The following is a 25,632-nucleotide window of genomic DNA, read 5'->3' as shown; positions in this document are numbered from 1 at the left end:
GCGGCGCCCTTGACGAGTCGAGCCTTCGCGGCCTCCGAGTCCAGCATAAAAGGTCAAACGCCGAGAAATGTTTTCGAAGTTGGGATGTTAATTTGATCAGATCATGCTATGTGATATCTCGCTGGTCCATATTAGCATAATGTGAGGTCATCATCAAAAGTACCAGTCCATACCTAATCCAAACGCTGCCCGAACGCCTGCTCCATGATACATATGTGCCGTGTTTCCCATTCCAGTCTATACCAGCCTGTACCCAAGAATAAAAGTCAGCCGACTTTATTCATCTCCGCTTAGTCATGATGTAAGTGTATTGCCGAAGAGCCACCTCTTCAGTCCTCGTCTTCGTACTTGTTTCCTTGAAAGTCTCCCAGAAGAATATCCTCAGCGTCCAGCCCAACTGGGTTGTTCCTAATCCATTCCGTCTCAACCCGGAAGAAAATCCATATCCAGCGCCTAAACACCTCTAGAAACTGAATGAGAAAGATGGAACTTTCAAAGTTGCTGATTTGGTCAAGACTGGGGTTCAGCTTGATCATCCAGGTGCACCGCAAAGTCAGGTCCAACGCAATAACAGCGTAGTAAACCCCTGGTTTATGCACCAATAACCTCCTCCTCAACCCGTACGGATGGTCGGGAGAGTTTCTTTCCCGTGCATCAGAAAAGAGAGTCAGATCCCAATCCTTGGCAACATCCCAGTAAAAACTGTAGAAGGAATTCAACAGACAAGCGGCAATCCACGCACGGGACAGGCCAGGTGAAGCCTCGGTCTGATTCCTCAGCATGGCACCGATGACAATGACTGGGAAAGCAGTTGAGTACTTTGCGGCGTTGGCCAAGTGTTGACCACCCCACCCTGTAGCCTCTCTCAAAGGAGCGCTCCGAACACGAACGTACTCGATCAGACATTGCCTGAGTCGAATGGCGCTTGGAACAGCCATTATCACGGGGACAAGAACATCACCTCCGCAGCCCCGATCCGGTCTGGCGGTAGCAGAACCATTGCTAGTGAGGAACATGCAAAGACAGACAAAGAGATCGGCCAGCACTTTGGCATAGCTGGTGAGCACATCGGCAAGCAGGATGTCCCCAAACTTTCCGTCTTTTGCCTCGGCCAGACCTCCAACGCTAACTCTCTTCAAAGTCCTAAGGAGTCGACTTCTTCCGTGGTGGGATACCGAGAGTTTGCGAAGAGGGACGGAGAAGAGCAGGGCGATAACGAGCAGGTTGGTCATGGGAATCCAGTCGTAGTCGATCACACGCTGAGGATCTCCTCGCGTCAGCATCCAGAAGATCACTATCGACAGGCCAGAGGCGGAGGAGAGGAGGGAGGCGATGCGGTAGGTCGAATGGTGATGGGTCAGTTGGGCCGAGCTCGACCTGCCCGGGTAGCGGATCAAAGAGGGCACATCGATTCGACGAATGTGAAGGAAATGGAGATTGAGACCCCATCCCCACACGGCTGTAGTAGAATGTTAGAACAGGAGAGCTTCACAGCAAGTTCAAAGGGTAGGGCATACCCAGAATCACGATGATTGCTACTCGGTAGGGCAGTGGGAAGGCCAAGCTGAAAGCATCGAGCTGCGGCTCAACCGCCGGGTCACCGTCCATTGTGCCTGTCTTCTGGTGATGCCTTTACCACAGGCATCGAGAAGTGTCGAAGAAGGGCGAGATAAGTAAACAAAGAGTAAAAGCGAGTGACTGTGTCAACGACTATAAAAGCTGAAGGGGAAGAAAAATCGTGTTTCGAATTGAATAATTCGTACGTACATCCGTCGCGTGCTGTCCTGTGCCCCCTGTAATTAATTTTGGAGACCGACGTCAGCCTGGACGTTGGGGCATGTGGGGACCACCTAAGCCTAAGCCCGAAACGGCCCCGCTGTTGCGTCCGCATCCAGGGACAGGGATACCGGTGCGTAGACCCAGAGCTCACCGAGGTCCAGGACTCCAAAGCCGAGCATTAAACACCACGACCATTTCTCTTCACACGCCATCGCATCTTCGACTGTAAACTTTTTTGGAACCAGGCAATGCGCTGAGCGCTGCGAGCAAACATCTTTCTGAATATTCAACTGCGACAGACACAATGGCGTCACAGCCCCCCAAATCGCAGCCGCCGCCGCCTCTCACAAGCTCTCCATACCCATACGCTGCCGCGCCAGACATCATCCGCGCCCACCAAAAAGACGCCTACTTCCAAGGCCTCCTCACCAACCAGATCTCCGACCTCCACCGCCGTCTCCGCGGCGCCCGATCTGCCCACTCCTGGGCGACCGAGACCCGCACAATAGGCGATGCCCTCTACCTCTGCCTTACAACCCTAATCGGCAACCGCACGCTCGGAGAAGAATACTGCGATCTTGTCCAAGTCGAAGCGCCCCCCTCTCCTCCCTCGCAGCAACAAGCAACCACCTACCCCGACTCCCACATCCCCCCCAAACCCACCTCCCAACCCGGCCCCCTTCTCCCCTCCCTCTCCCGCCGAGCAGGCTTCATTGCAACCTCAACACTAACCCCCTACCTCTTCACCCTCCTCCTCCCCAAACTCCGCTCCTCCCTCCGCCGCCTTCTCACCACCCGGCTGACAACCCTCACCACCCGCGGCCTCGACACAACAAAACAAGGCCAACCCACCTCTGAAGCCCGCGCCCTCCGCTACATTCTAACCCACCTCTCCTCCCTCACCAACCCAGCCCACATCCACGCCATCACCCTCGCAACCTTTTACTTCACCGGCGCGTATTACTCCCTCTCCAAGCGGCTCTTCGGCCTCCGCTACATCTTCACCAAGCGCATCCCCGACACCCCAGGAGCAAGCCAAAACTCTGGTCGCGGAGGCTACGAAGTGCTCGGCGTCCTCCTCGTCACCCAAATGCTCGTCAGGACCTACCTCCACCTCTCCCAACAACTGTCTTCCTCCCCTTCGTCAAATATAGACGACATCCCCACATCATCAGACCGGTACATCCCCTCCGGCCCCGTCGAAGTCTCCTTGGACGACAACGCCTACGCCCTCAACACCTCCCTCCTTGACACCTCGGCCCCCGCTCCCCAGAATCAGCGCTCATTGGCGGAGATTGCCAGGACGACTCACACCCCGTTGGTGAAAGGGGGGACGAAGCCGAGGTATGATCTCAGTGACGGGAAGCAAATGGCTTGGATAAAGGGTTACAATCCCAGGAAGTGCACGCTCTGTCTGGAGGAGCTGAAGGACCCGGCGGTGACGAGCTGCGGGCATGTGTTTTGCTGGGAGTGCATCGGGGATTGGGTGAGGGAGAAGCCAGAGTGTCCGTTGTGCAGGAGGGAGGCGATGGGGCAGAAGATTTTGCCGCTGAGGATGGTGCATGTTCACTAGACATGATGGTTTTGGTGGGGAAAAAAGGGGAAAGCGTAATGTAAACAGGGGCTGTCATGTAAATAAATGATGTGTATGATTGAGGGAAGCGAAGACTAGTAACTACTAATTTCGAGTTTGGACACCTCGGGTTGTTTGAGACATGGTTCAAAATTCAACTAGTAATGATTCTGCTTGCTTTGAATTGCAACAACTCAAGTATAAAAATACGTTATACATCTGCTAAAGACGACTTCAATCATAGATTTCACACAAGATAAAAAAAATAAAAAAAACCACTGTCGAGAAGAAACAAAAGCAATCAAAAAAGCCTCCCCGGATATTCACTCCAATCCAAAAAAACATCTATCCTGATTCTTCTTCCCGAGAAAAAAAAATGGCAGTACAGCAAGAAAAGGTATCAAGTAACCCCCCCTTCAACCACCACCACCACCACCACCATTAGTTTTGCTTGTCCTTAGTCTCCCTTTCTTCTCTTCCTCAAATTGTAAAATAATACAAGAAAGGAACACTGCAATCGAAAACTTAACCAAACAAAACACAAAGATGGAAATCAGGATATTAGAAAACCGGTAAAAACCACCAGGGTCCACCAAGCAATCCATCTTCTTTCGCTCCCACTTCTATTAGAGAGATTAGAGAGGAAAAGAGAAATAGCCAGCTTGCACGGACCAGAAAAGATGAAGAAACCCCCAGTCAACCAAACCAAAAAAGAAATCAAGGTGAGTCTGCGACTTTGCACCCCGTGTGAGAAGAAAAGGAACGACCAAAAGAATGCATCACGTCCATCGCCGAGAGGTATCATCAAGAGAAAAAGAAGAAGAAAAACCGTATGCCCACAATATTCCCATCATGCCTCGCCACTTAACTCCCAGATCGGAATGATGTTATTACCCAGGCCCCATGCCCTGGAGCCCCCGGATGCTACCCGTTTCCCATATGCATACACGCTTCTCAGACACCATGCTAACGCTTCAAATGGTAAACAACACAATCTCTCCCCGGTCATTCCTCTTCATCCGCAGAGTCTTGAACAATTCCTTCTCTTCCATCAACTTGCTGAGGCTGACGCCCGAGTTGCTGCGCTCACGGTGGTACCTCTTAAGTGCCTTGTTGACGCTGCATCCCTTCTCACTCTCGGGACCCTTGGTAACGAGGCTCAGAAAGTGGTCGGCGGCGGGCTTGTAAATGACCATCTGGCCACTGGCCACATCACCCTCCTTGCTATCCTTGGATCCAGGTCGGTATTCAAGGAGCTTTGGCTCCTTGCCGCCTTCAAGGCGCTTGGGGCTGCTGGAGCTGGAACTCTTCTTCTTGGAGTCCTTGGAGCTGGAGCTGGTCTTGGCCTTCTTCTTGGACGACTTCGTCTTGGAAGGTCCGGCAATCATGGCCATCAGGCCGTTGCTCAAAGACTCGGTTGTCGTGCGCGCAAGGGACTTGTGGTGATGCTTTGACGACTTGGTCTTCTTCAAAGGACTTGCTGGTGTCGCAATATTGTCTCCAGAATAGTCTGGAGATGGTGGGAATACGGACGACCTGCTCATAAGACCCTTCAAGCCACCAGTCAACCCGGAGTGCATTACTGGTGGGGCATCGATCATGACCTGGTCGGTTTCGATGTGTAGTCTCTTGCGCTTCTTGTCTTTCTTAACGCTACTTTCGCTGTCCTTGGTCTTTCTCCGGGGCTGTTTTGGCGCGGGTGTCTGGAACTGGTTCAAGGCTACAGCACCATTTTCTTCGTGAATGAGGGCATGGTCTTCGAAGTTGTCGCCGCCGTTGGCCTCCGGGTCAAACCGCACGAGGGACATCTCCTCGTTTGCTGGAACCTGAGTAGGGACGGGAAGGGGAAGCGAAACATTGGAAGCGGTTGGCGTGGGGTTGTCGACCATGAAATCAAAGACATTCACGTTGCCTCCCATGTCCACGGCAGAAGGCGGGGTAGGCGCTTCCGGAAGGTTGATGGAACGGCTATCATCGTCACTGCGTTGCTCGTAATTCTTCCAGTTGTCCTCCTCGGCGACTGATTCGACATATGCTGGTTGAGCCATGGCGGCAGGTGGAGGAGGTGGTGCGAGAGGGGGAACGCGCTGCTGGTGTTGCTGCTGCTTTGGCTTCTTCTCTTTATAGAGGGCACCCTGATACTTTTGTTCCTCACTCATACAACTCTGTGTCCCAGTCAGCTCTGCTGGTGTAACACACATGACCAGGTCGTCGTACCGTGTGCCAGCGATATTCTGTGCCAGGAAAATGTACCATACAGTCGATGCAGGTAAAGGTAGCACCTCGACAGCGGTTGCGGTGCGGGTCAAGTTTCTTCTTGGTGAAGATGTCTCCACAGGCCTGTTCAGAGTCGCAAAAGCAATGGTTAGATATAGAGCGGGGTGAAAGCAAGACTAATTGGTGGGTGTCTGGGGAGCGCGGGGAAGATATGGACGGCAGTGTGTGTGTTCTCGTGGCGATGTGGGAAAACAAGCAACAGGGCAAAAGAGGGAGGGAGGGATCAGCTTGATCAATACTGGGGGAGGGGTGCGGGAAGGAGGGGTGGTGTGCCAGGGTGGGTGACCAGTGTTGGCCGCCGTGACCCGTGGAGGTGGGTGGTGTGCGGCAGTGTGTGATGTCAGTTGAGATTGCCCTTCGGGATGGTCATGGGGGGTGAAAACAGACCACGCCAACAAGGGGAGGGGTGACAATTGGGGAATCAACACACACACACACACACACACACACACACGGCCGTTGAAGCTGTGTTTGGTCTCAACGGCAGCAGTATCCGATATGGACGACGGAGGGATGAAGCATGAAGGAATAGAGACATGATGGCTTTACCTCGCACGAAAAGGAAACCATGGTGTCAGTTGGCCCTTGGTATCCTCGGGGTTGGTCCAATTGGTGGTGCAGAGTCTGCAAAATGTGTAGCGGCTTGTTGCCCTGCTGTCGGTGGTCTCGGAGGCGGCTCTTCTGGCTGTTAGCTGGCAGTTGCAAGCAGGTCGAGTTCTGTCCAATCGTTCCGGGACGGTGAAGACGAGGCAAAGGAGGCTGTTGCCCGGGCTCTTAGTGTTGGGGGTGCGGTGAAGAAAAGAGAACTGAAGAGATGAAGAATGGGTCTCGGACAGGCCTTGTGGGCTTCTGTCAGGTACGGATGGCCTGGGTAGAGCGTATGCGGCGGCACAGGGTAGAGATGGGGCTGTGTTGGGGCGAGCTGAGGGTCCGGTTTGTACATACAGCGAGCGTCCCTCAGGATTGTCAACAAAGTGGGCTCTGCTTGCTGCTGCGCTGCGCCGTTGGGCACGAATGAGAGCGGATGAAGCTGACGGGCAGAACTGTAGAACGGCGCACTAGCAACAGCGGGGGCTAGCGGGCTGGTGAGGCCGATCCACGGTAGTCGACGGGAGTCCGGTCTTCGTGGCCGGCTTGGAATCGTGGGATTCGAAGAAAATTTTGTGTGCGCTGTCAACAGGAAAAAGTCGAATTTGGATGGCTTGGACTGGTGTTTGGTTGGAGGTTTTTGGGCGCCGATGCATCGCTAGTCTCTGCGTTGCCCTGTTGCCGGGCCCGCAGTCCCGCAGCCCACGAGCCCACCCACGAGCCACAGCAGCCCCTCCACCCGCTCTTGGTTGCGGAGCTGCCCGTTTGTCCCGATTTGCTACAGAGTGCCCTGAGTGGCTGACAGAACCGCTGGAGATGACCCCTCCGGGTTCGAAAAGCGGGGAGATGTGGCACAACAAACTGCATCCTCAACACGAAACTTGACTTGAAGCGCGTCTTTGGTTGGTCAGGAGACAGCTCGAAGCGCGTTTCAATTCATTTAAAAAAAGAAGCCAATGCCGGCACAACACCACTTCTTGCATAGATGACGGTTCATCTGACCTGTGATCAGTCTCGAGTATTGCTCAAAAGAGATAGAGGAAAAAGGGGCCACCTAGCCTTCTTCGCGGCCACAATACAGACATCAAGGACCAGCAAAAAACCCTTCATGCAGAGAGGCCTGGAATGATGTCGTTTGGGCAGTCTTTCTGTACCCAAACGCAGCTAAACAGGTGGGGGCTTACCCGTGAGGCGGTTCGGTGGATTCACCGCGTCCTAGCTCAGGAACAGCGCAGCACAGGCACTCAATTCGTCAATGCAGCCCCCGAATTGAGTTTGCCTTGATGCTTCTAGAGCAATTCGGCAGCGCTTACTCCATCAAGAGCTCAAGCTCTTGAACTGGAGAAGCTGTCAAGCCGATTGAAGCACGCCGTCGGGTGTTGCAACCTTCGCCCCTTATCCAGTCGTCTCCTGTTTCAGACCTGGCGCGACGTCTTCCTGCCGATTGGTACGAGCCAGTGATCGAGCCAGCCTGAATCGCAAACGAGTTGCATGAACAGTGGCACAATCCAATGCGAGGGGCCCGTTCGCGGGCGCGACGACAGGCTCCTGCCTCCTGAACAGTGCCGACGCTGGATGGATGGATTTCGAGATGGCATTCCCACAAGCCACAGAGTGTGGTTGGTTTAAAGCCTGGTCGTGGCTTGGTTGTTAATCCCCCCACTCCCTGTCAGATCGGCCTCTCGGGTCCGGGGTCGGGGCAACCTGACAGCAATTCCAAGGTTGCAATCGATAAGCTTGAAACCCCTCCACGATACCACTGTGGCCGTCATGACTGTCAGCTCTGAGCTCTGGGCAAGGCGAAGAGCAAGGGAGGGAGTAGAACATCTCGAAGGCCTCAACAAAAAAAGAAATTCGGACGATAGCGGGAGGCCGGGCCCGTTCAATTCGGCCTGACAGGCGGGCCAGGTGGAGGACGACCGAACAGCTGGCCCAGCCGGGTTGAGCTGGCTTCAGTTGGAGAGTGTGGACGGCAATCAGCGGCAGATCTGCTCGGTTGAGGTAAAATTACATCATGCCCAAAAGACTGCATGTTCAGCGGTAGATTTGGCGCTGCAGGCATATTTCCACTTTGCTCCTGCTGCATCTGCATTTTGACTCTCCATCTCAAATCACCTTGCCTCAATTTGAGCCCCCCTTGTCCGTGAGACTCACTGCTCACCACAACGTCTCCCAACCCCTGTTTGTTTCGCCCATCGCATCCACTCCCGCCTCGTCTCTCCTAAATAAGCTCGGATAGCTAAGGGTCCCTGCTTTGCTGGGCATTTGCTGTACCTAACCTGCCATACCCACCGCCCTTTTTTACTGGCACCCGCTGCCCAAACGTCAACAAACCTCATCATGTCCTCGTCTCCTCACGAGTCGTCATCGTCTGCAGGCAATCCTCTCGTGCAGCAGACACTCTCGTTGATGAGCACCGCAGCGGGCTACATGCGCCTGCCAGCCATCGCGACTTCTGTATGACCCGATACTCCTCCTGCCTCTCCCGCCCAGTGCCTGAATGGCTGCAACGCCAACCGCGCAGACTGGCTCAGGGGGCAAGTTTTTTGAGAAACACTTTTGATATCCAGTCCTCATAACTAACCAATTGTTTCCTGGCATGTAGGGGCTTGCAGCCTTGCTGACAGCTCTCCTGTACTTCAAGCAAAAGTATATCCTCCATCGCCCCCCCGATTTCAACGATAACGTCATCCTAACCTCATCTTCCCCTCTCAGAGCACTAATCTACCCGGCCTCCATCCCCGCCAACGCCCGCACTGACGTCCCCCGGCCGAGCCAATACCACTTCAGCGACTACGAAGAGCTCATCATCCCCACCAACGATGGCGAGAAGCTCTCGGCCTTTTACATCCGGGGCCCTCGGCGAAACAACCCCAACTCGGACGTGACCGTGCTTATGTTCCACGGCAACGCAGGTAACATTGGTCATCGTCTCCCCATCGCCCGTATGCTCATCGCCGCCACGGGGTGCAACGTCTTTATGCTTGAATACCGCGGATATGGCATCTCCACTGGTACGCCTGATGAATCAGGGTTGAACATGGATGCCCAGACGGCATTGGATTACCTGAGGGATAGGGCCGAGACGAGAAACCACAAGATTGTGGTGTATGGTCAGAGTTTGGGGGGTGCGGTGGGGATCAAGCTGGTGGCTAAGAACCAGTCCCAGGGCGGGAAGGGAGGGGATATTGTGGGGTTGGTGCTGGAAAATACCTTTTTGAGCATGAGGAAGCTGATCCCGAGTATTATGCCGCCGGCCAAGTATTTGGCGTATTTGTGCCATCAGGTGTGGGGAAGCGATGGGTTGATTGGGGGGATCAAGGTGCCGACGCTGTTTTTGAGTGGGTTGCAGGATGAGATTGTTCCGTGAGTACTTTGCCTCGGCTTGTGGGTTGGGAAGTATACGCTGACGCTGAAAAGTCCAATCCATATGAAGAAGCTCTATGACTTGAGCAACGCCCCGGTCAAGATTTGGAAGCCGCTGCCTGGGGGAGATCACAACTCGAGTGTGATTGAAGAAGGGTATTTCGAGGCCATTGCCGAGTTTATCAACAGGGTTGTGAGGGAAAGGAGGGAGCAGGACGAGAAGGATGGGCTTTGAGGTCTACGTCATGACAGACGGGACAACAACAGAAACGGTGAGAGGAAACGGAGACACAAAACATAGTGATACCCCCCTAACCTTTTTTGCGGAAGAGAGAGGCGAAAGGTTACTACTAGATATACAAAAACTCAAGAGGTACAAGACAAAAAAAAATATGAAAGAAAAGATTGGAACCACTGGTGGTCATTTGCTACGGGTGTGTGATTATTGTACGGACAAGAGTTTTCAACCAGGATCATTTTCTCGGGACCGGACAGTCGGATCACAGGCAGGAACGAAACTGGTGAGGTGATAGAGGGAGCATGAAGGTGGAGTGCTCTATCCCAAACATGATAGTTCCTAGTTAGTTGGCGATACTTGCCGGCTGTTGAGGTTGTGTCGTGTGTGGGTGGTTAGATATTAATTGGCTGGGCGGGACTTCCCAATGCGGCGGTCCATAGTCGGTCCCTTGCGTTCGGTTCGGCAAGGTGAGCAAGTTGCGCAGCTTTGAAGAATAAGCGAGGAATGGATTGGGGATGTGTGTCTCGTCTCGGGATGGGGTGGTGGGTTTGTGTGTTCAGCTCGGTAGTGGCTTTGCGGGGGGATTATTGGATGGTGGGATGGGGGAGTGACAGTGGCGGAGATATAAAAAGGTTATAGTAGGCTTGGTATAGGGCTGCTGCTTGCTGCTTTGGTATTTGAAGAAAGCCGCGCAGGTTGGATTACGCAAGTGCATTTGCTTTTTGCTGGGAATAATGAGATGGGGAAATCTGGGGTGAGGGGCATGAGGTAGTGGGCGGCAGAGAGAGAGGGGATTGGGGACTGGGATTGGTGAGTTGAGTTTGAGGGGGAGAGGCAAGGGAGAAGTCATTGGATGATTTTTGGTTTCTAGAATTACTCCGAAGTGTTGCCTTGGGTTTTGGAACATGAGACTTTTGAGTGAGTTGGTCATGTGTGGGAAGGCGATCGTAGTATGATATTGGATAGGGGCCAAAACAGGAGATTTTGACGGGATCTTCGGTTCTGGAAAGGTCACTTCATCGTCGGAGGTAAATCAGTTGTCCTGGCTAAGAAGATCAGTTAGTTAACAAGGGGTAACTTTGAGAGTTCTAGAATGACACTTTGTCACGTTACAGAGCGGCAAAGGGTGAAGCGTGAGGTGATCATAGCAGGACTAATAATAGACATGGGCTATGGGATGGGCGGGAAGGGAATAAGGGGCGTGTGGAATGCGCATCTTTTTACTTGGTACGGGTTTCAATAGCGGCGATTGAGTGCATGAACTTTTGGTTCTTTTGGGATTGAATTGTTTCAAGGCTTTGGGAACGATGGTTTAAACAACACCTGAAAGCAAGATTGCAACTGGTCCAAGGATGTCAGTTAATATACAACATGATATTTCATACATTACAATCATCAATCGACACTGATATCGTGAGCTTGTAGGTTTAAGCATCAGTGGCAACCAGAGAACTCTGCTCCTGCTCAGAATCATGATGCCCCTGCAGCTCATCCTCGCTGCTCGTCTTGACAACCTCATTCTCTTTATCGCTGCTTCTACCCTCCAACTTCTCTGCTGCCGCTTCCCAATCCTCCTCAACTTCCGCCTTTTCCTCCTCAACCTTCTTCTTCCTCAGCTCCAGCTTCCTCAACGCAAAGAAGCCACCTCCAGCTCTGCTGCTGCTCGCCACAGGAGGAGGAGCGACCTTCCCACTAGGAGCTCGCCGCCATGTCCCCTTGCTAGCAACAGCACTCCATCCATCAGCACCAGCAGCCTGATCTCCTTCTCTTCTAACAACATTGAGCGAACTGTCTGCGTGGCACAGTACCACCCCATTTGCCAACCCTGCCTTTGAGATAGTTCTTGCCACAGCAGACTTGAGATTCTTCAGAACTGACTGAACTGCCTGTGGTGTTGGTGCCATGGATGTTGCAATAGCTGCGGTCGTGAAATTAGGGATGGCCTTGATCACAATGTCTTCCGAGGGGAGGAAGCTGGTCGTGAAGCTGAGTGCCGGACCAGAACGTGCCGCGGCCGCAATGTCTGAGGCCAGGGCTCGATCGACCTCCTCGACTGTAAGTCCAAACCGAGGTGTGGTGAGTAAGAGGGCATTGAATGCCTGCGGTGAGGGTTGGCTATTGGCGGGAGTGGCTGGTTTGGCAGCAGCAGCAGCAGCGGCAGTGGCGGCAGCGGTCTTAACTAGGCGAAGACTCTGAGCCAGGGTCTTTTTGGGAGCAGACACAAACCGTGGTGTCTTGAAAAGGCAAACATGACGGTGAGGCTCAGGATCTTGAGACTCGGAATCAAGACCATAGTCCTCAGCTAGTGAGTGCAAAAAGGCACGCTGGTGGTTGGCCATAGGCTTGAAACGCATCCGCTTCAACTCTGGGTCTGCAGCAAACATGCGAAGTTCCCGTTCTTGTGATTGAGCCCAGGCAATATTCTCGCGGAACATCTTCAAGGTCTTGTCGGCATACGGCACATGATCGTCGGTGTGATTAGGGTCGATATTGAGCGCGTCGGCAAGCCGCTGATTCCGCTCCAGTCGAAGACAGTCGTCATCACACTTTAAAGTGATGTGTTTATCTGGCCCCGAGTTGAAGCGAGTTGCACCGCACCGAATTTGTTTCTTTTGCCGCTGGCAAGGGCAGGTGGTGAATGTCATGGATTGACACGGCTTGTCCTCGTTGCAAGCTGTGACTGTATCAGCAATGTCCTTGGGCACATAAAAATATAAGGCTGTAAACTTACGAAAAGGGGCATGGCACTCGTCCACGCAGGTGTGATCACAAGACTTTCTCGCCCTTCCGCATAACTGCGTGCAATGAGAACCAACTACCTCAGCATCCTCACATTCCCCGGGCTTATGGCACGACTTCCTGCACTCGTGGGCTCCGCATTTCAGCTTCTTCCCACAAGGCAGTCCGCACCTAGCATCCTCAAACCAACAAGGCTGATTTTTGAGAATCTTCTTGCCACAGATACAAGGCCTTTCCACCAGAAAGGCGCACTTGGGGCAAGCCACATCGTCTGGATGACACTGATGGGACACTGCAGGATGTCCGCATGGCCTCGCTCTGCGACAGTCAAATCGGCACTCTGGCGGTCTGGTTCCGCATGGTTGCGGAGGGTGCAATACAGTTCGCCCGCAAGAGCAGCTGATCTCGTCAAAGATAGCCTCCGGGCAAGCATTGCAAGACCCCCTGTGACATAGCTGCTGGCATGTGTGCTTACTACATTTCAGCAGCCGGCCACAAACCTGTAGGCAGATATGTTCGGGCTCGTAATTCTCGTTGACAGCCCGCTTCTGTTTCCGCCTTTCCGCTGCCTTCTTCTCTCCCGAGCAGCAGCGCTCTCCACACTCATGTCTTCCACAGTTGAGCTGCGCTTTGCACACCCGGAAGCATTGTGGTGGTTCAACACAGCCTAGATGGCACGCTGAACGGCTGGTGACCCTGCCGCAACGGCAGGAGATGTCCATACTCTGGAAGCAAGGGGCGCATGCACCAGTATGGCACTTATCCGGGCAATGATGACCGCAAGCCAGGATCTTATCGCATGGCTTGTCGCATCGCGGGACGGGGTCTTGACACGACGTCCTGGGTTCGGCTGGTAAGGAAGCAAGCGGTGTCTTTCCACAGGGGCAGCTCAACACCATGTCGGGCGAAAGGGGGCAATGAGATGTCTCTTCATCTTGCGGGTGGCAGGGCTTTTGACAAGTGTGATGTCCACAGTCAAACTTTCTGCCGCAGACTTTTGAGCATTGGAATGATCCCTCAAACCACTCTTCTTCGTCATCGAGCTGGCCATAGTTGAACGATTCCAAAATGTCGTCTCTCTGGTTGCAAGGTATCTCTTTCCGCTCCTTGCCGCAATAGCACGTTGATGGCATGGGAACGTCGCAAGCGCCACATAAGCCTGGATGGCAAGGCTGGGAGCAGGTATGCTCCCCACATGGAAGGAAATCACCGCACACCTCTTGGCAGCTCCATCCATTCGTGTAGTCAGTCTCACTACACCGTTTGGTAACAGTGTTCTTGCCGCAGAAGCAGGTCTGTGCTGGGCCCATGAGTGTACATGGCGGACATGGTCCGGCATGACACATCAGGGAGCAAGGATGTGGACATGTAGCTCTAGGCTTGGAGCAGGTCTGTCCGCATGTGTGAGGAGGCAAGCCAGGAATTGCTTTTATGTCAAACTCTTTCCCACACCAACAGTGATATGATGCTGGGTCTTCCAACAGATTGGAGTTGCACCCTGGACAGCGCCAACCGTCGGGTTGGTTAGGGCTTTGGTTTTCCTCCTTCTGTTTCATTTGGTTTTTGTGCCACTTCTTGACACAGTGAAGGTGGGTAACCGTCCAGCAGATCAAGCAAGACCAAACTCGGGAAGATCGGACAACCTCGCTGGTGCAGATGACGCATTCGTACTGCCCATTGTCGATGTCCTCGTGAATACGTGTGGGAAGGTCCTCTGCTGTGGATTTTTCCATGACCGGTTTAGGAGCAGGGGCAGATCTGGGTGGTATGATTTCTCCAGGACCCCGTGTTTTGGTAGTGACGGAGACTGGTTGACCAGGGACAAACTCGACAGCACCAAGGTTGAACCCATGTCGTATCTGTGACTGTGACTGAGATGATGAAGAGTCCGTTTGTCGAGGTGCTGAAACCGGCGGTCCTCGACCTCCACGATGGGAGGTTACTATTGATCTTTGAGCCGCGCCTCCGCGACCACGGCCTCTGCCCCGACCTCCCCTGCCCCTATCTCCTCGCCCTCTGCCTGGTTGGCCCTCTTGATGCGAACTTGAAGCATCTGAAACGATTGGTTGAGATGCTACACCTGCTGGTTGCTGCGGTACTGGTGTAGGTACTGCAGTTGGTGGTGGTAATGGTTGAGTTGTTGCCGTAGTCGCCTGGCTCCCTTCCACATTTCCATTTCCACTTCCGGGTGCGTTGGCATTGGACCCTCCACGACCACCTCTATGCCTTCCTCTCCAGCCACGCCCTCGCCGGACTCTACCTCCTGATCCTCCTCCACGGCTCGAGCTTCCCGGGGGTTGTGGAACTACTTCGGCCATATTTTCAGTCGTAAGGTTGTATCCTCTTGACTGTAGCGGTGGAATTTTGGGCGCTGCTCCAATTTGCCCCGCCAAACAAAATTTCTTATCGGGGGGGTGCGCTTTTTGAAATACAGCGACTTTAAAACGTAGAAAATTTCTTTTGCAAAAATGCAGTTGGACAAGAAGAAAACTTGACAGGAGAATACCGTCCACCGGCTAGATAAGTGCTGCCCAAGAAAAGGCCAAGGTTTGAGTGATGGTAATAAGATGGGTTGAAGTTCGCCGCATGAGTAATATCTCTTGGCATTTGCCGCAGTCTTTTGAAGGGGAAGCTTTTACCCGGCGCTACAAGGCCTGGAATTAAGAGCTAGGGTTAGGGTCGCGTGCCGGCCCGGCGGTCTGAAAACACCAGCTCTTGCCACTCCGGCCGAGGTCGATTTTGCGGTTACAAAGATAGACTTCACCCCAATGGGCATCTGGAAGGATGCTTGTGTTCTTCACTCTTATCGCTGTCCGAAAATTTCCAAATTGATGACAAAGATGGGTGGCACTGGTGGGTAGTTGTGAGGATGATTCATCGTGAAATCAAGGATGGAAGGCTCCGGTGCCCAGTCTGTTGTAAGGCTTAGCGGCGTAGGCTGCATTAGCGTAATGCTTAGCGGGAGTGGTTCCAGCTTCTCTCCCATGTCTCCCATCCCAGTATCCCAGCGCCTGTCATGGACTTCTCGGATGCATGTCCACGATATTTTGTTTTCGTACACCCCACCATCATCAGAAACCGACAATTTGAATCTAATAGTAGAGCTTTGTCGTCTCTCAACTCGTCAGGTACCGAACTGGTCTGGCTTATACCGAACATCTTCCGAATATGCTCTTCATAACTGATTCAAGCCCTTGGATTTTCGCACTCATGCGCTACCGATGTGGAAACAGTTTGGTCAACTCAGCTTCAGCACGTACGAGAGTTCGACGGTGATCGTCGGATATCTTTAAACACAGTCAAAATGATAGAGCAGTATGGGCCATTTCAACAAGCAATGGTAAGGAGCTCAAGTCACACAATGCACACCCCGCGATTCTAATACTCTTGCAGATGAGGCTCGCAGCAAGGCTATATGTTGGGCAGCAATCTTGGTGTCTCTTTGCGTCGTGATGGACTGGACTTCTTCCCTGAACGAGGAAACTAAAAGTGTATGGAGACACTTGTTCATCTTGCTCTCCGGTTGCTTTATTCGATTGTAGGGAACGAAGGCCTCACGTTTTGCGACCCTCCTTGAACAAGCCAGCTGTCCAGCCTTGGACTGATATCAACAGGGAGCTTGGGCACCCATTTGTTCAAGCACAAACGCTACGCATCTGGACTTCCACACACCTATACATAAGCAGTCATGAACTCTCTAGGCAAGCTCAACGTGTCCGGGGTCGCCGTCCAAAACGGAAACACTCTTGCTTTGGTCAATATTAACCTGGACTTTTCGCTGTGGCGTTGCGCACCTTCGCCTGAGTACCATCCTGTCGGCTCGGCATCGACACTCAAAAGAAAACACGAAGCAGAGAAAGGCGAAATCCATCGAACGGCTTGTAAGCTCGGCTTTCTTTTCCATGAGCTCGTTCCCGAAACACCAAGATTATTCAAGGCTTTTGGTAGTCGCGTCCCGAAATCTTGGCCCGCTTTGGTATCAACCCCCAGGGATCAGAGAGAGATGGCCCTTTTCAACCTTTCATTGGAGCGGACTGTGCCTCTATATGGGCTGCTGCGATATCTGGGCTTTCCTTAACTGGTGTCCTTCTACTGGACTGCATGCTCGCAGATGCTTGGGAGGCCAAGGCAGCCACGTCAATACAGGTTGAGCTGGTCGAGAAGAGAATACGGACTGTCAAAGCCGACCTTGAGAGTGGAAAACTCGTCAACCCGCACACGAACCTGGCCTCTCAATAATCTTATACGAGAACCGAATTAGCATCTTGGGATGCGAACGCACGGGCTTGGCTGAGGAGGGCAGAAGCCTCGATGAAGTTCCAACATTCCCAATTCGATTTGATCGCCCAGAACCTCAACATTCCCTACCCTAAAGGTAAATCTACGTACGAAACTGCCGTCATTACCTGGAATCGGGCGATGGAGGTGTTTGAGAAACTTTTCCATAACACTCCTCAGCAGGCCTGCGATCGATCGGTATTGGGGGGCATATCGGCTTGGAACTTGTTCCCCAATCTTCTTGTCTTTCAGGCTGAGGCTACCAAAGTTACTTTTTCTGACGACCTCTTCCCAACTTGGCAGTCCTGAGCCTTGGACTGGAATACAGGGGCGAATCCTCCGAAAGCTTTACCCAATGGTCCCTCGCCCTGTCTCATTTAAAATATTACGGTGCTCCGGTCACAGTCCACAGCCACGAGCAGCTGAGTCGGATTTACATGCCTCAACTTTGGCTTGTTGCTCTCGGGGCTTTGTTCCGCCGATGGGAGGTTGGATACACCGACTTTGAAGCCGCCATGACATGGTTCGCAGAATTGGGAAAGGTCTTGAGCCAAGTGAAATCCGGTCGCGCACCTAGATCATGGCTTTCAAGGCTCTGCTCGGTGGTCACAGAACTCGACGGGAAAGAGAAAAATTCCGCAGTAATGCTTATCAAATACGGCTGGAGACGAGAAAGGGGCTTCCTGGGGGATTCTCTTCGCCGCGGCGAGCACATAGCATTTTTTGGGCTTTGTAACTCCCGTGTTATGCAGGCTCTCTGCTGCGGCATAACCATCGGTGCCGGAATCCACTACCTACGCCAAGTTGCCACTTCACCACGCCTGGATCTGAAAGCCCGGAATGCAATAATCACGTACCGGTCTTACATTCGAGGCCAGAGGTATATTGAATGGACGACGATACATCCAATCGAGGATCATATTGCTGGCCAAACCCAACACTATGGCGCGTTGAGCTAAGATTACATCCCTAGAAAGCGATATGCCAGATGGCTGCACGTGGACTTATCTGGACTCAAAGAATATGTTGTCATGGGTATTTTTGCTTGCCAGTCGGCAAAAGGCTTGCTATAGCAGCTGGGACAAACAAGGTGTTTGCAGGTAGACATGTTCGTATGGGCTAGTAAATCTCTCACCTGGCGCTCACGTCGCAATGTACCCTTAGAGATATTTGGCGTGGCATGTCGATACAGAGCTAACCACACATCAGACAAACTCTTCTTCTGATGACCTGACAGAGGCAGCCGTCGGTCGGGAGCGGAAACGGAAACGGAAACGGAAACGGAAACGGAAATGCTCAGAGCCAACAGCCTTCAAGGGGACCTCCCCTGAGACTCCGGGATGGGAGCGGCTCTACGTAAACTATAACCCTGAACACAACTATACACAAGGACCTGAACAAGTCGACTGTGAAGCTGGGCCGCCCACAGGATCTTCTGAGCCAGTGGACCATAAATCGGGATTACCTACAGATCGGACAGAAACAGCTAGTTGGAAGTCTGAATTTTCCACCGAATCATTCTCTAATCCAATGGATGTTGAGTCTAAGGAGGATTCCCCTCCCCTCTTGTTGGCCTCTGAAGACATCTTCAGTTACTGGGAAAGCTCTGGCAATTGCGAAGCTCAAATCCGACAGGACTGTCTCTTGTTTGTTTAGCAGTGGGTTTCGGCAGCCACCCGACTTGCTCCAGTCTTTTCTAGTCCTTGAAGTTGCAGCCCACGTCTACCAAAAGGATGTCACAAGCTACCGTGTCGCTGTAAATCATCGAGAACACGCTGACAGCCGCGAAATGGTTCTGTGTGCCCAATACTGCTGAAAAATCTGCAGAGGAATATTTCAAACAGATGACACGCGCGGAGTTGTTCGCCTGTATAGCAATGTTTGAGTCCGGCCGCTTCGATATAGACCTTGCGAACCTCGCGGATGTCATTGCGTTATGCTCGGACGACTCCATATATGTCGCCGACATATTGCTCTCCGACCCTTGTACCAGCCCATTCCACTTGGGCATTCGGCATCTGGTTGGCAATGTTGGCCAGACGGGGATGGTATGTCTCGTGTCGCCAACCAAACCTCGTATACGACAAATCGGGCACGATGCTCTGATGGTATCTCATCATATTTTCAACGGAACCTTTGAGGACAACTTCAAAGGAACCTCGCTGCATTTTTCGTTCACCAACTCGAAAGTGCCCTTGGCTCCGGGCCCCAAGGGAGAAATAGACCAAGAGATATTTCTGCTTGAGCCAGCAGTCTCGGTGCAGGACCAAGGCAGATGGGTCGCGGACATTGATGTCCTTGGTGTTGAAAGGAGCCAAAACAGGGATGTGATCAACACCATATCATTCCCCCATCGGGATTGCCAGTTCGGGCATTCATTGCCATTGAAGTATCGGGATGCTGTTTCCATTGGTTCGCAGGAAGAGCTCCTCGACCAGCCCCCTTGCACAGGTGTTGTACAAACACGCAACAATGCCGTTGCAAGACTGGCGGCTGTTTCTATCCTTGCCCAGCAAGGCAAGACGGCAGAGACTGCGATTCTGGAAGGAGATGAATTTTGTTGGCATTGCTGTCGGACAAGATATTCGAGGTTGGAAACACGCCCTCAGATTCTCATTCTCTGATCTTTTTCCGCATTTGGATTCCGTATGCTAGGCTAGATTTCTGGTTCCTATTTCTCATAATACTGAACGCTTTGTAATGTACTTACCCAAGGTGGTTACCATCTTGCTTAGTGAACATACATATGCCTAGAGCCGAGAGAGTAAAGGCCGGGGAAAACAGGGAGGAAGCGGAGTTGGAGGAGGCACAGGCTCGGGAACTGGTGAGGACCTGCTGGACTGTGGAGAGGCGTCTGGTGAACTGTGCATGATTGTGTGAGACTTGGGATGGGGCCGATGATGTGCTTTCTATTTCTTTTTCCTCAAGATTTTTGGGCTGTTTCTAGTTGGCGGGAGATTGGCAAGACTTTGGGTTGAAATGGTGATTAATACCTGAAGCTGCTTTTTGTGAGTTGGAGTTTGGAGTCTGAGAGCTTGGGTCCTGCGGATTTAGAATGAGAATATCGACGCCAGATAGGCAACTAGCTAGTACATATTCGCTTCTGCAAGAAATGAATATACGTGAGTTTCTTACTTAGGTCCGTCTCCATGGCTTTCTAGAACGCGTCTTTGAACATCTATCCCAGCGCCTGGGCACGTCATGGACCAAATAACTGGCATAAGTTGACAGTGATCACACATGTTATTACTTACAACACCATTATTTTGTCCAGGGCGAACGCTTTCCCAACCAAATAACAACAACGAGAACCAATCCAGCATGCTTGAGAGCTGTGATCCTCCGAATACCCTATATAGAAGCAGGCGTCTCGCTACATTACATTCAGACTGGCTAGAAAACTTGATCATCCGGAGCTTTCATGTTTGTCTTATTACACTGACAAACTGCCAAATCCAGCCTCGAAGTGGATCCCAGCGGTCCTGCGGAGAGCTCAGTGGGGCCTGGGCGCAATGACGTCGCTTGGCTTTGGCGTTGCAGAGCCGATCTCTGGGCGTTTCTTTTTCTCCATTTTCCTTGTTACTACGCATCAATCCAATTCGGCAAGGACCAACCACCGCGCGCATCAAAAGTGAAGACATTTTGTACTATTCGGAGGATTGCAGACTTTTGACGACAGCACTCAGAACCATTATACACGAGAGTTTGTGAAGGGGGATTGGTACACCGCTCAACCTGGTAACTGGCGGATAGTGGGAACAGATACAGCGACATCTGATATCTGGCAGAATGGCGTCCTCAAAACGAGCACCGTCGGTCTTGGTAGGAAGGAACCACCTTTTTCAGATGACAATGATGAAGTTAACCGTTGGTTGTCTCAGGTCACCGATTCCCGCGAACGGCCCTCAGCTCGCAATGGCACACAACGACCAGGAGCAATGGGTAGCGCTGGGCGACCGAGCACCAGTCTCGTATCAGTCGACAACATCCTTCAGTACTCATCAGATATTCCTTCCGGCCAGCCCCGAGGCCATCCAGGCCAGCGACCAGCACGCAATGTGCGCCGCCCAAGTGGTGTACCTACCTTCGCCTCTGCTCGAACCGGCCAGCAGGTCCCGTCCCGCACAACGAAGGTTAGCGAAAAGCTCGTACTTCTCCCTGAGGCTCCCGTCGATGATGATGTCAGTGACGATGAGATGGCGGCAAGGCGGGTGTCGATACTGCGCGGCGAAGACGAGAACAGACCGCTTAAAGACGAGGAATTAGACGTGTTGAGGAAGAGGGGCGGAATTCGCGGCAAGAGTTATGCGGAGCGGCTGCCTAAGATGCAGAGAGGGGAGAAGGTTTCGAGGTTGACGGCGTATTGTACGGCTCAGGCGTTCAAGGTGAAGGAGACGGCGGAGTTTCTGAAGACGAAACATGAGGCCAAGACGAAGCTGTATGATGATTGCTTGTACATCGTCTATCACTTGCCATTGCTGCCTGGTGTGGATGGGTATAGGCTAAGGAGTCGACCAGTATTGAAGACGCCAGGGACGGGAAAGACGGTGCTGGATTTGGAGATTGAGAGGAGTGAGAGGAGGGATGAACATGAGGGATACTGGGATGAGTACTCGTATGGTGCGCAGGGACTGGGCGGAAGTCCTAATACGGGGACGGTGCTGCAACAGGCGAGCAGTGCACCTGACTCGATCGGGAGACCGGACGACCACCAAGTGGAACAGATTACGGTGAACCCCATCAATCGGTTGGTTCCAGATGCCAAGCACTTTGCGGAGATGTTTGTCTTCTCGTACGGAGTGGTGGTGTTTTGGAACTTTACTGAGCGACAAGAAAAGGATATCTTGGCGGATTTGGCATTTTCAGAGCACGAGACAAACATTGCGCTTGCGACGAGACCATTGGACGAGGCCGACTTTGAGATGGAGGAGTTCCACTTCGAGTACAGCGCTGATGTCAAGCGGCCGCGTGTATTCAACGACATGATCACGCTGCTGCCGCGTTCGGATCACATGGTCAAGTTGACGATAAGTCATGCTATCGCTCAGAGTACCAAGCTGTGTTTCTTTGAGGAGCGCATGTCGGAGACGATGTCGGACGCACAGCATGTGCCCAAGCGGTTAGCTATGACAGGGGAGCTCAACATGACCCGAACGGAGATTGTGAAGATTTTGGGGAGGTTGTTCAAGTCGAGAGTGGATATTAATCTTTGTAAGCATATCCCATCGCAACGTTTTGGGCGGGCAACTAATTCTGTCTTCAGCATCTAATATCCTCGATGTACCCAACTTCTTCTGGGACTCGGAGCCCACGCTGCACCCGCTCTACGTGGCGATCCGGGAGTACCTTGAAATCGACCCACGTATCAAGACGCTCAACGAGCGGTGCCGCGTGTTTTTGGACTTGTCCGAGATTCTCGCTGATAGTGTGGCCGACTCCAAGATGAGCTACATCACCTGGATTATTATTATTCTGATTATTATCAGCATTATTGTGACAGTCACGGAGGTGGGGCTGAGGTTTGGAATGTTGTCGAGAGAAAAGGGGAAACAAGGAGATGGGGTTGTGGCTCCTATTGTTGGGGATCCAGAACGGGGTGGGGGGCCAGGCAATGTGATTGGGGGAGGGAATGGACAGATTGATTTACTGAGGAGGAGTCTGGCGGAAAGGAATATCACGCTGGAGGATTTGAGGATGTGGAATAGCATTTTGAACGAGAAGGAGAAGGAGGTTATTTGTGGGGGAGAGATTGTGGGGAGGACGTTTAAGGGGGTTTGAGGGGGTGTTTACAATCGTTATGGGTACGGAAGATGGTACCGGGCGCCGAGGGTGGTATTATCTAGGATGTTGACTGTTGTAGACCGGCACAGCGAGGCCATGGATGTTTAGCATTTTCCAGCATCGGATAACAAAGTAAAAGCTGGTTTAGTGCCCTGTGCCCGGAGGATACGAACTTCTGTTTGAACGGAAGTTATACTGTGCATGTTTATCTTCGACCATTTTGATTAGGTCGAAGACAGATGGCAGAGCTCAACTGAGCAGTTCTCGATACTGACCTTTAAATGCGCCAGCATTGGTTGAAGGGAAGGCATTCCTGCCCGAAGCATCTGCGAACACATGGATATTCGTTATACCTACCTACAAAACAAGGAATGAAATAACACGTCGTTAACGGAATCAGATGATTCACCAGTTAGGCCTTCAAAAGAAATTCTCCATACCAACCAACCCCTCCTTTCGCGAGCCTAACGCCTTCTTTGCTCTGAGTTGTCGTCGAGTTGGAGAAGTTCGAGTCCAGAACATTTATTTAAGCTCGCGGTCACTAGCCCGTTTGGGAACCGTACCTGAGCTGCCAGCCCCGCAAGGTGAGGGGCAGCCCCGCTAGGTGCTCTGACGTTGCCGGCGTTGACTCGCCCATTCGGCTGTCAGCGGTTGTACTTTGGGGGGGCGTGAGCGATAACATTGATACCCGATAACAAAGGGCAAAACTCGGGCCCCTCCTTCTTCTTTTCTCCGTCAAGGTACCTACATACATAGATACAGCTCACCGCTGTCCACCACCCATGCTCTGACTGTTATTCTTCTGGAAACCCAGCCCGCTCCACCTCTAGACAGACAGACGACGGGATTGTGCTGTTGGGAAAAGAGTTGTCAAAATGTCTGGAACGAGTCCCCAGGAGATTCTGGATACGCTGGTATGTATTGCCCGTTTGTGGAGCTCGGGAGTTCCCATTTTGGTGGTGGTCGTGTGAGGTTGGTTTATGCTGATTGCAGGGGGTTGGGTTTGTTCTAGTTATCGTACATCCCGGATGACGCCAAACGATATACTGGTGACGTCGCCGAGTTTGTCAACGGATCGGTCGACAAGGCTGCGGACAAACTGAGAGATACCCTCTCGAACTTGCCAGAATGGGTTCCCGAATCGTTTCGCCCTCAGGCACCGCCGCCGCCGGCGGTGATTGCTGTGCCTGTTGGGGCCCTTGAGAGGGTGCAGAACTGGGTTTCGAGGCATAAGATCTTGACGGGTATTGTTGTTGTGGCTACGGGGACGGTGGTTTACAAGTCGTATAAGGCGAGCTTGTCGCTACGGAAGCACCGTAAGGCGAAGAGAGCGAGGAGTGGGGGGAGGTTGGAGGTTGTGGTTATTGCTGGTTCGCCTGCGTTGCCGCTGACGAGGTCGTTGGCGCTGGATTTGGAGAGGAAGGGCTTCATTGTGTTTATTGTGGCCAACACGCGGGATGATGAGCTTTTGATTCAGGGAATGGCCAGGCCGGATATTCGGTCGTTTGCTTTGGATATCAATGATGTAAGCCCGTCTCCTTTTCCCCTATTTCTGCACCTGGCTAACATGTTTGTCACAGCCTACCCGTGTCGGTGCTTCAATTGAGGAGTTCGCCCGCTACCTCCAAGAACCTCACGCGGCAATCCCCAAGGGCAAGAAGTCCCACCTTCACCTTAAATCCGTTATTCTCATCCCCTCCCTCAACTATCAAACTTCACCTATCGCCACCATCCCTCCCTCCAGCTTCGCCGACCTCTTCAAGACTCATCTTCTTCAGCCAATCGTCACTATTCAGGCTTTCCTCCCCATCCTCACTGCCAGGTTGCATCCTCCTCCTCCACCAACAGAGCTCGCAAGCAGTCTCGCCAAAGACTCCAGCAAGCAAAGAGAAAAGGAAGACCTCTCCCCCAAGGTGTTGGTTTTCACGCCTTCTATTATCTCCTCAATCAACCCTCCCTTCCATGCCCCTGAAGCAACCATCTGCTCCGCCCTCTCAGCCTTCACAGAAGTCCTCGCCGCCGAGCTTCGCCCGCTCCAGGTCCCCGTAACTCACATGCAGCTCGGAACCTTCGACTTCACTGGTTTCACCCCAGCTCAAGGCACCAAGTTCCAGTCTAGCACGGCCGGTCGTGCCAATCAAGGTCTCATCACTGCTTCTGGTGTCGAACAAACTCACAACTGGCCCGATGCCGCCCGAAAGACCTACGCCCGGAACTTTGTCTCTCAGTCAACCTCCCCTATTGGTACAACTGGAATCAGGGGTATGAGAGGATCCAGCCTCAAGAACTTGCACGATGCTGTGTTTGATGTCATTGATGGCACCATCACTGCGTCAACAGTGAGAGTTGGTTTGGGAGCGAGTGTCTATGGCTTTGTTGGGCGGTGGGTGCCGAAGAGCATGGTTTATTTCATTATGGGCATCAGGAAGGTTGATGAGTTGGCTACTTGGCAGGGCAGTGCTCATGGGAGCCCAAGGGGAGGAAGCCATGATGGAGAGGACGAGGACAAGATGGCGGGGACCGAGAGCTTTATTAGTGTGGCGCCTTTGGAAGGTGTCGCGGGGGAGAATGTGTGGAAGTCTTGAGAAGACTGAGATTGAGGCAAAACAAGAAAAAAGAAAAAAAAAAAAAGAAAAGGCATGGGGGTTGTATATGAGGAACACAGCACACACACCAGAGCCAGGAATAGGCTTAAGCATGTCGGCGGGAGGTAGGATCTCTACTCATCTTGTAGACTAGGGATGGGGGACATGAATGATACAGAAAAACATATCAACGACATGGTATATACACTTGGGAGAGGCGGGTTTGGTTTGATTGGCGGTGGTGGGGAACAGCTTGCTCTTACTGTTTTTCATCTATGGTCTTTACCATCTACATAACACCATTCAAGGTTGGAAATCTCTGTGGATGCAACGAACCTCGATAAGCAAGGACAATGAAGTCCGGAAGACGACAGCGGGAGACACGACTCACGCGACTGGTCATCTTCCTCGATCCTTTGCCGAACTTG

The 25,632-nt window shown here is 52.4% G+C and overlaps 8 protein-coding genes across 8 annotated transcripts; 5 read left to right on the top strand and 3 right to left on the bottom strand.

Annotated features, from left to right (window-relative positions):
• Window positions 1-329: 329 nt before the first annotated feature.
• ERD1 (protein-ER retention protein) lies at window positions 330-1,808 on the bottom strand (the record flags this gene model as incomplete). Its single annotated transcript, XM_062941658.1, has 2 exons — window positions 1,518-1,808; window positions 330-1,459 (listed from the first exon to the last, which is right to left on the bottom strand). The coding sequence occupies exons 1-2, from the start codon at window positions 1,606-1,608 to the stop codon at window positions 330-332; spliced, it is 1,221 nt and encodes a 406-aa protein (XP_062804537.1). The 5' UTR covers window positions 1,609-1,808.
• Window positions 1,809-2,083: 275 nt separating this feature from the next.
• On the top strand, window positions 2,084-3,352 carry PEX10 (peroxisome biogenesis factor 10; the record flags this gene model as incomplete). Its single annotated transcript, XM_062941657.1, has 1 exon — window positions 2,084-3,352. The coding sequence occupies one exon, from the start codon at window positions 2,084-2,086 to the stop codon at window positions 3,350-3,352; it is 1,269 nt and encodes a 422-aa protein (XP_062804536.1).
• QC764_104160 (uncharacterized protein) lies at window positions 2,096-8,028 on the bottom strand. The gene is made up of 3 exons (XM_062941656.1): window positions 6,179-8,028; window positions 5,570-5,692; window positions 2,096-5,517 (listed from the first exon to the last, which is right to left on the bottom strand). Exons 1-3 carry the CDS (start codon window positions 6,197-6,199, stop codon window positions 4,327-4,329), a joined length of 1,335 nt encoding a protein of 444 aa, XP_062804535.1. The 5' UTR covers window positions 6,200-8,028; the 3' UTR covers window positions 2,096-4,326.
• Window positions 7,270-9,995, top strand: bem46 (bem46 protein, variant). Its single transcript, XM_062941655.1, has 4 exons — window positions 7,270-8,674; window positions 8,823-8,866; window positions 8,933-9,583; window positions 9,638-9,995. The coding sequence occupies exons 1-4, from the start codon at window positions 8,558-8,560 to the stop codon at window positions 9,816-9,818; spliced, it is 993 nt and encodes a 330-aa protein (XP_062804534.1). The 5' UTR covers window positions 7,270-8,557; the 3' UTR covers window positions 9,819-9,995.
• Window positions 9,996-11,094: 1,099 nt separating this feature from the next.
• FAP1 (FKBP12-associated protein) lies at window positions 11,095-15,469 on the bottom strand. Its single transcript, XM_062941654.1, has 2 exons — window positions 12,553-15,469; window positions 11,095-12,495 (listed from the first exon to the last, which is right to left on the bottom strand). Exons 1-2 carry the CDS (start codon window positions 14,876-14,878, stop codon window positions 11,249-11,251), a joined length of 3,573 nt encoding a protein of 1,190 aa, XP_062804533.1. The 5' UTR covers window positions 14,879-15,469; the 3' UTR covers window positions 11,095-11,248.
• Window positions 15,470-18,682: 3,213 nt separating this feature from the next.
• Window positions 18,683-19,462, top strand: QC764_104120 (uncharacterized protein; the record flags this gene model as incomplete). Its single annotated transcript, XM_062941653.1, has 1 exon — window positions 18,683-19,462. The coding sequence occupies one exon, from the start codon at window positions 18,683-18,685 to the stop codon at window positions 19,460-19,462; it is 780 nt and encodes a 259-aa protein (XP_062804532.1).
• A 929-nt stretch (window positions 19,463-20,391) lies between these two features.
• On the top strand, window positions 20,392-23,077 carry sif3 (Sad1-interacting factor 3). The gene is made up of 3 exons (XM_062941652.1): window positions 20,392-20,660; window positions 20,720-22,049; window positions 22,102-23,077. Exons 1-3 carry the CDS (start codon window positions 20,628-20,630, stop codon window positions 22,614-22,616), a joined length of 1,878 nt encoding a protein of 625 aa, XP_062804531.1. The 5' UTR covers window positions 20,392-20,627; the 3' UTR covers window positions 22,617-23,077.
• A 33-nt stretch (window positions 23,078-23,110) lies between these two features.
• On the top strand, window positions 23,111-25,551 carry QC764_104100 (uncharacterized protein). The gene is made up of 3 exons (XM_062941651.1): window positions 23,111-23,533; window positions 23,632-24,144; window positions 24,200-25,551. The coding sequence occupies exons 1-3, from the start codon at window positions 23,495-23,497 to the stop codon at window positions 25,202-25,204; spliced, it is 1,557 nt and encodes a 518-aa protein (XP_062804530.1). The 5' UTR covers window positions 23,111-23,494; the 3' UTR covers window positions 25,205-25,551.
• The last annotated feature ends 81 nt before the right edge of the window (window positions 25,552-25,632 follow it).

Source organism: Podospora pseudoanserina, chromosome 1 (assembly GCF_035222485.1).
Source record: "Podospora pseudoanserina strain CBS 124.78 chromosome 1, whole genome shotgun sequence".
NCBI classification, from domain to species: domain Eukaryota; kingdom Fungi; phylum Ascomycota; class Sordariomycetes; order Sordariales; family Podosporaceae; genus Podospora; species Podospora pseudoanserina.
The sequence above is the reverse complement of the archived record's forward strand: the minus strand, read 5'-3'. Positions and strand labels throughout refer to the sequence as shown.

Excerpts from the sequence above, each read along its gene's own strand:
- QC764_104160 (XM_062941656.1), bottom strand. The coding sequence starts at position 6,199 with ATGGTTTCCTTTTCGTGCGAG. Across the intron at positions 5,693-6,178 it reads TGGTTTCCTTTTCGTGCGAG|GCCTGTGGAGACATCTTCAC; the intron begins GTAAAGCCATCA and ends GACTCTGAACAG. Across the intron at positions 5,518-5,569 it reads CAGAATATCGCTGGCACACG|AGTTGTATGAGTGAGGAACA; the intron begins GTACGACGACCT and ends ACTGGGACACAG.
- bem46 (XM_062941655.1), top strand. The coding sequence starts at position 8,558 with ATGTCCTCGTCTCCTCACGAGTCGTCATCGTCTGCAGGCAATCCTCTC. Across the intron at positions 8,675-8,822 it reads TGCCAGCCATCGCGACTTCT|GGGCTTGCAGCCTTGCTGAC; the intron begins GTATGACCCGAT and ends CCTGGCATGTAG. Across the intron at positions 9,584-9,637 it reads TTGCAGGATGAGATTGTTCC|TCCAATCCATATGAAGAAGC; the intron begins GTGAGTACTTTG and ends GACGCTGAAAAG.
- FAP1 (XM_062941654.1), bottom strand. The coding sequence starts at position 14,878 with ATGGCCGAAGTAGTTCCACAACCCCCGGGAAGCTCGAGCCGTGGAGGA. Across the intron at positions 12,496-12,552 it reads CGAGTGCCATGCCCCTTTTC|CTTGCAACGAGGACAAGCCG; the intron begins GTAAGTTTACAG and ends ATACAGTCACAG.
- sif3 (XM_062941652.1), top strand. The coding sequence starts at position 20,628 with ATGGCGTCCTCAAAACGAGCACCGTCGGTCTTG. Across the intron at positions 20,661-20,719 it reads AACGAGCACCGTCGGTCTTG|GTCACCGATTCCCGCGAACG; the intron begins GTAGGAAGGAAC and ends TGGTTGTCTCAG. Across the intron at positions 22,050-22,101 it reads GAGAGTGGATATTAATCTTT|CATCTAATATCCTCGATGTA; the intron begins GTAAGCATATCC and ends TTCTGTCTTCAG.
- QC764_104100 (XM_062941651.1), top strand. The coding sequence starts at position 23,495 with ATGTCTGGAACGAGTCCCCAGGAGATTCTGGATACGCTG. Across the intron at positions 23,534-23,631 it reads AGGAGATTCTGGATACGCTG|TTATCGTACATCCCGGATGA; the intron begins GTATGTATTGCC and ends GGTTTGTTCTAG. Across the intron at positions 24,145-24,199 it reads TTGCTTTGGATATCAATGAT|CCTACCCGTGTCGGTGCTTC; the intron begins GTAAGCCCGTCT and ends TGTTTGTCACAG.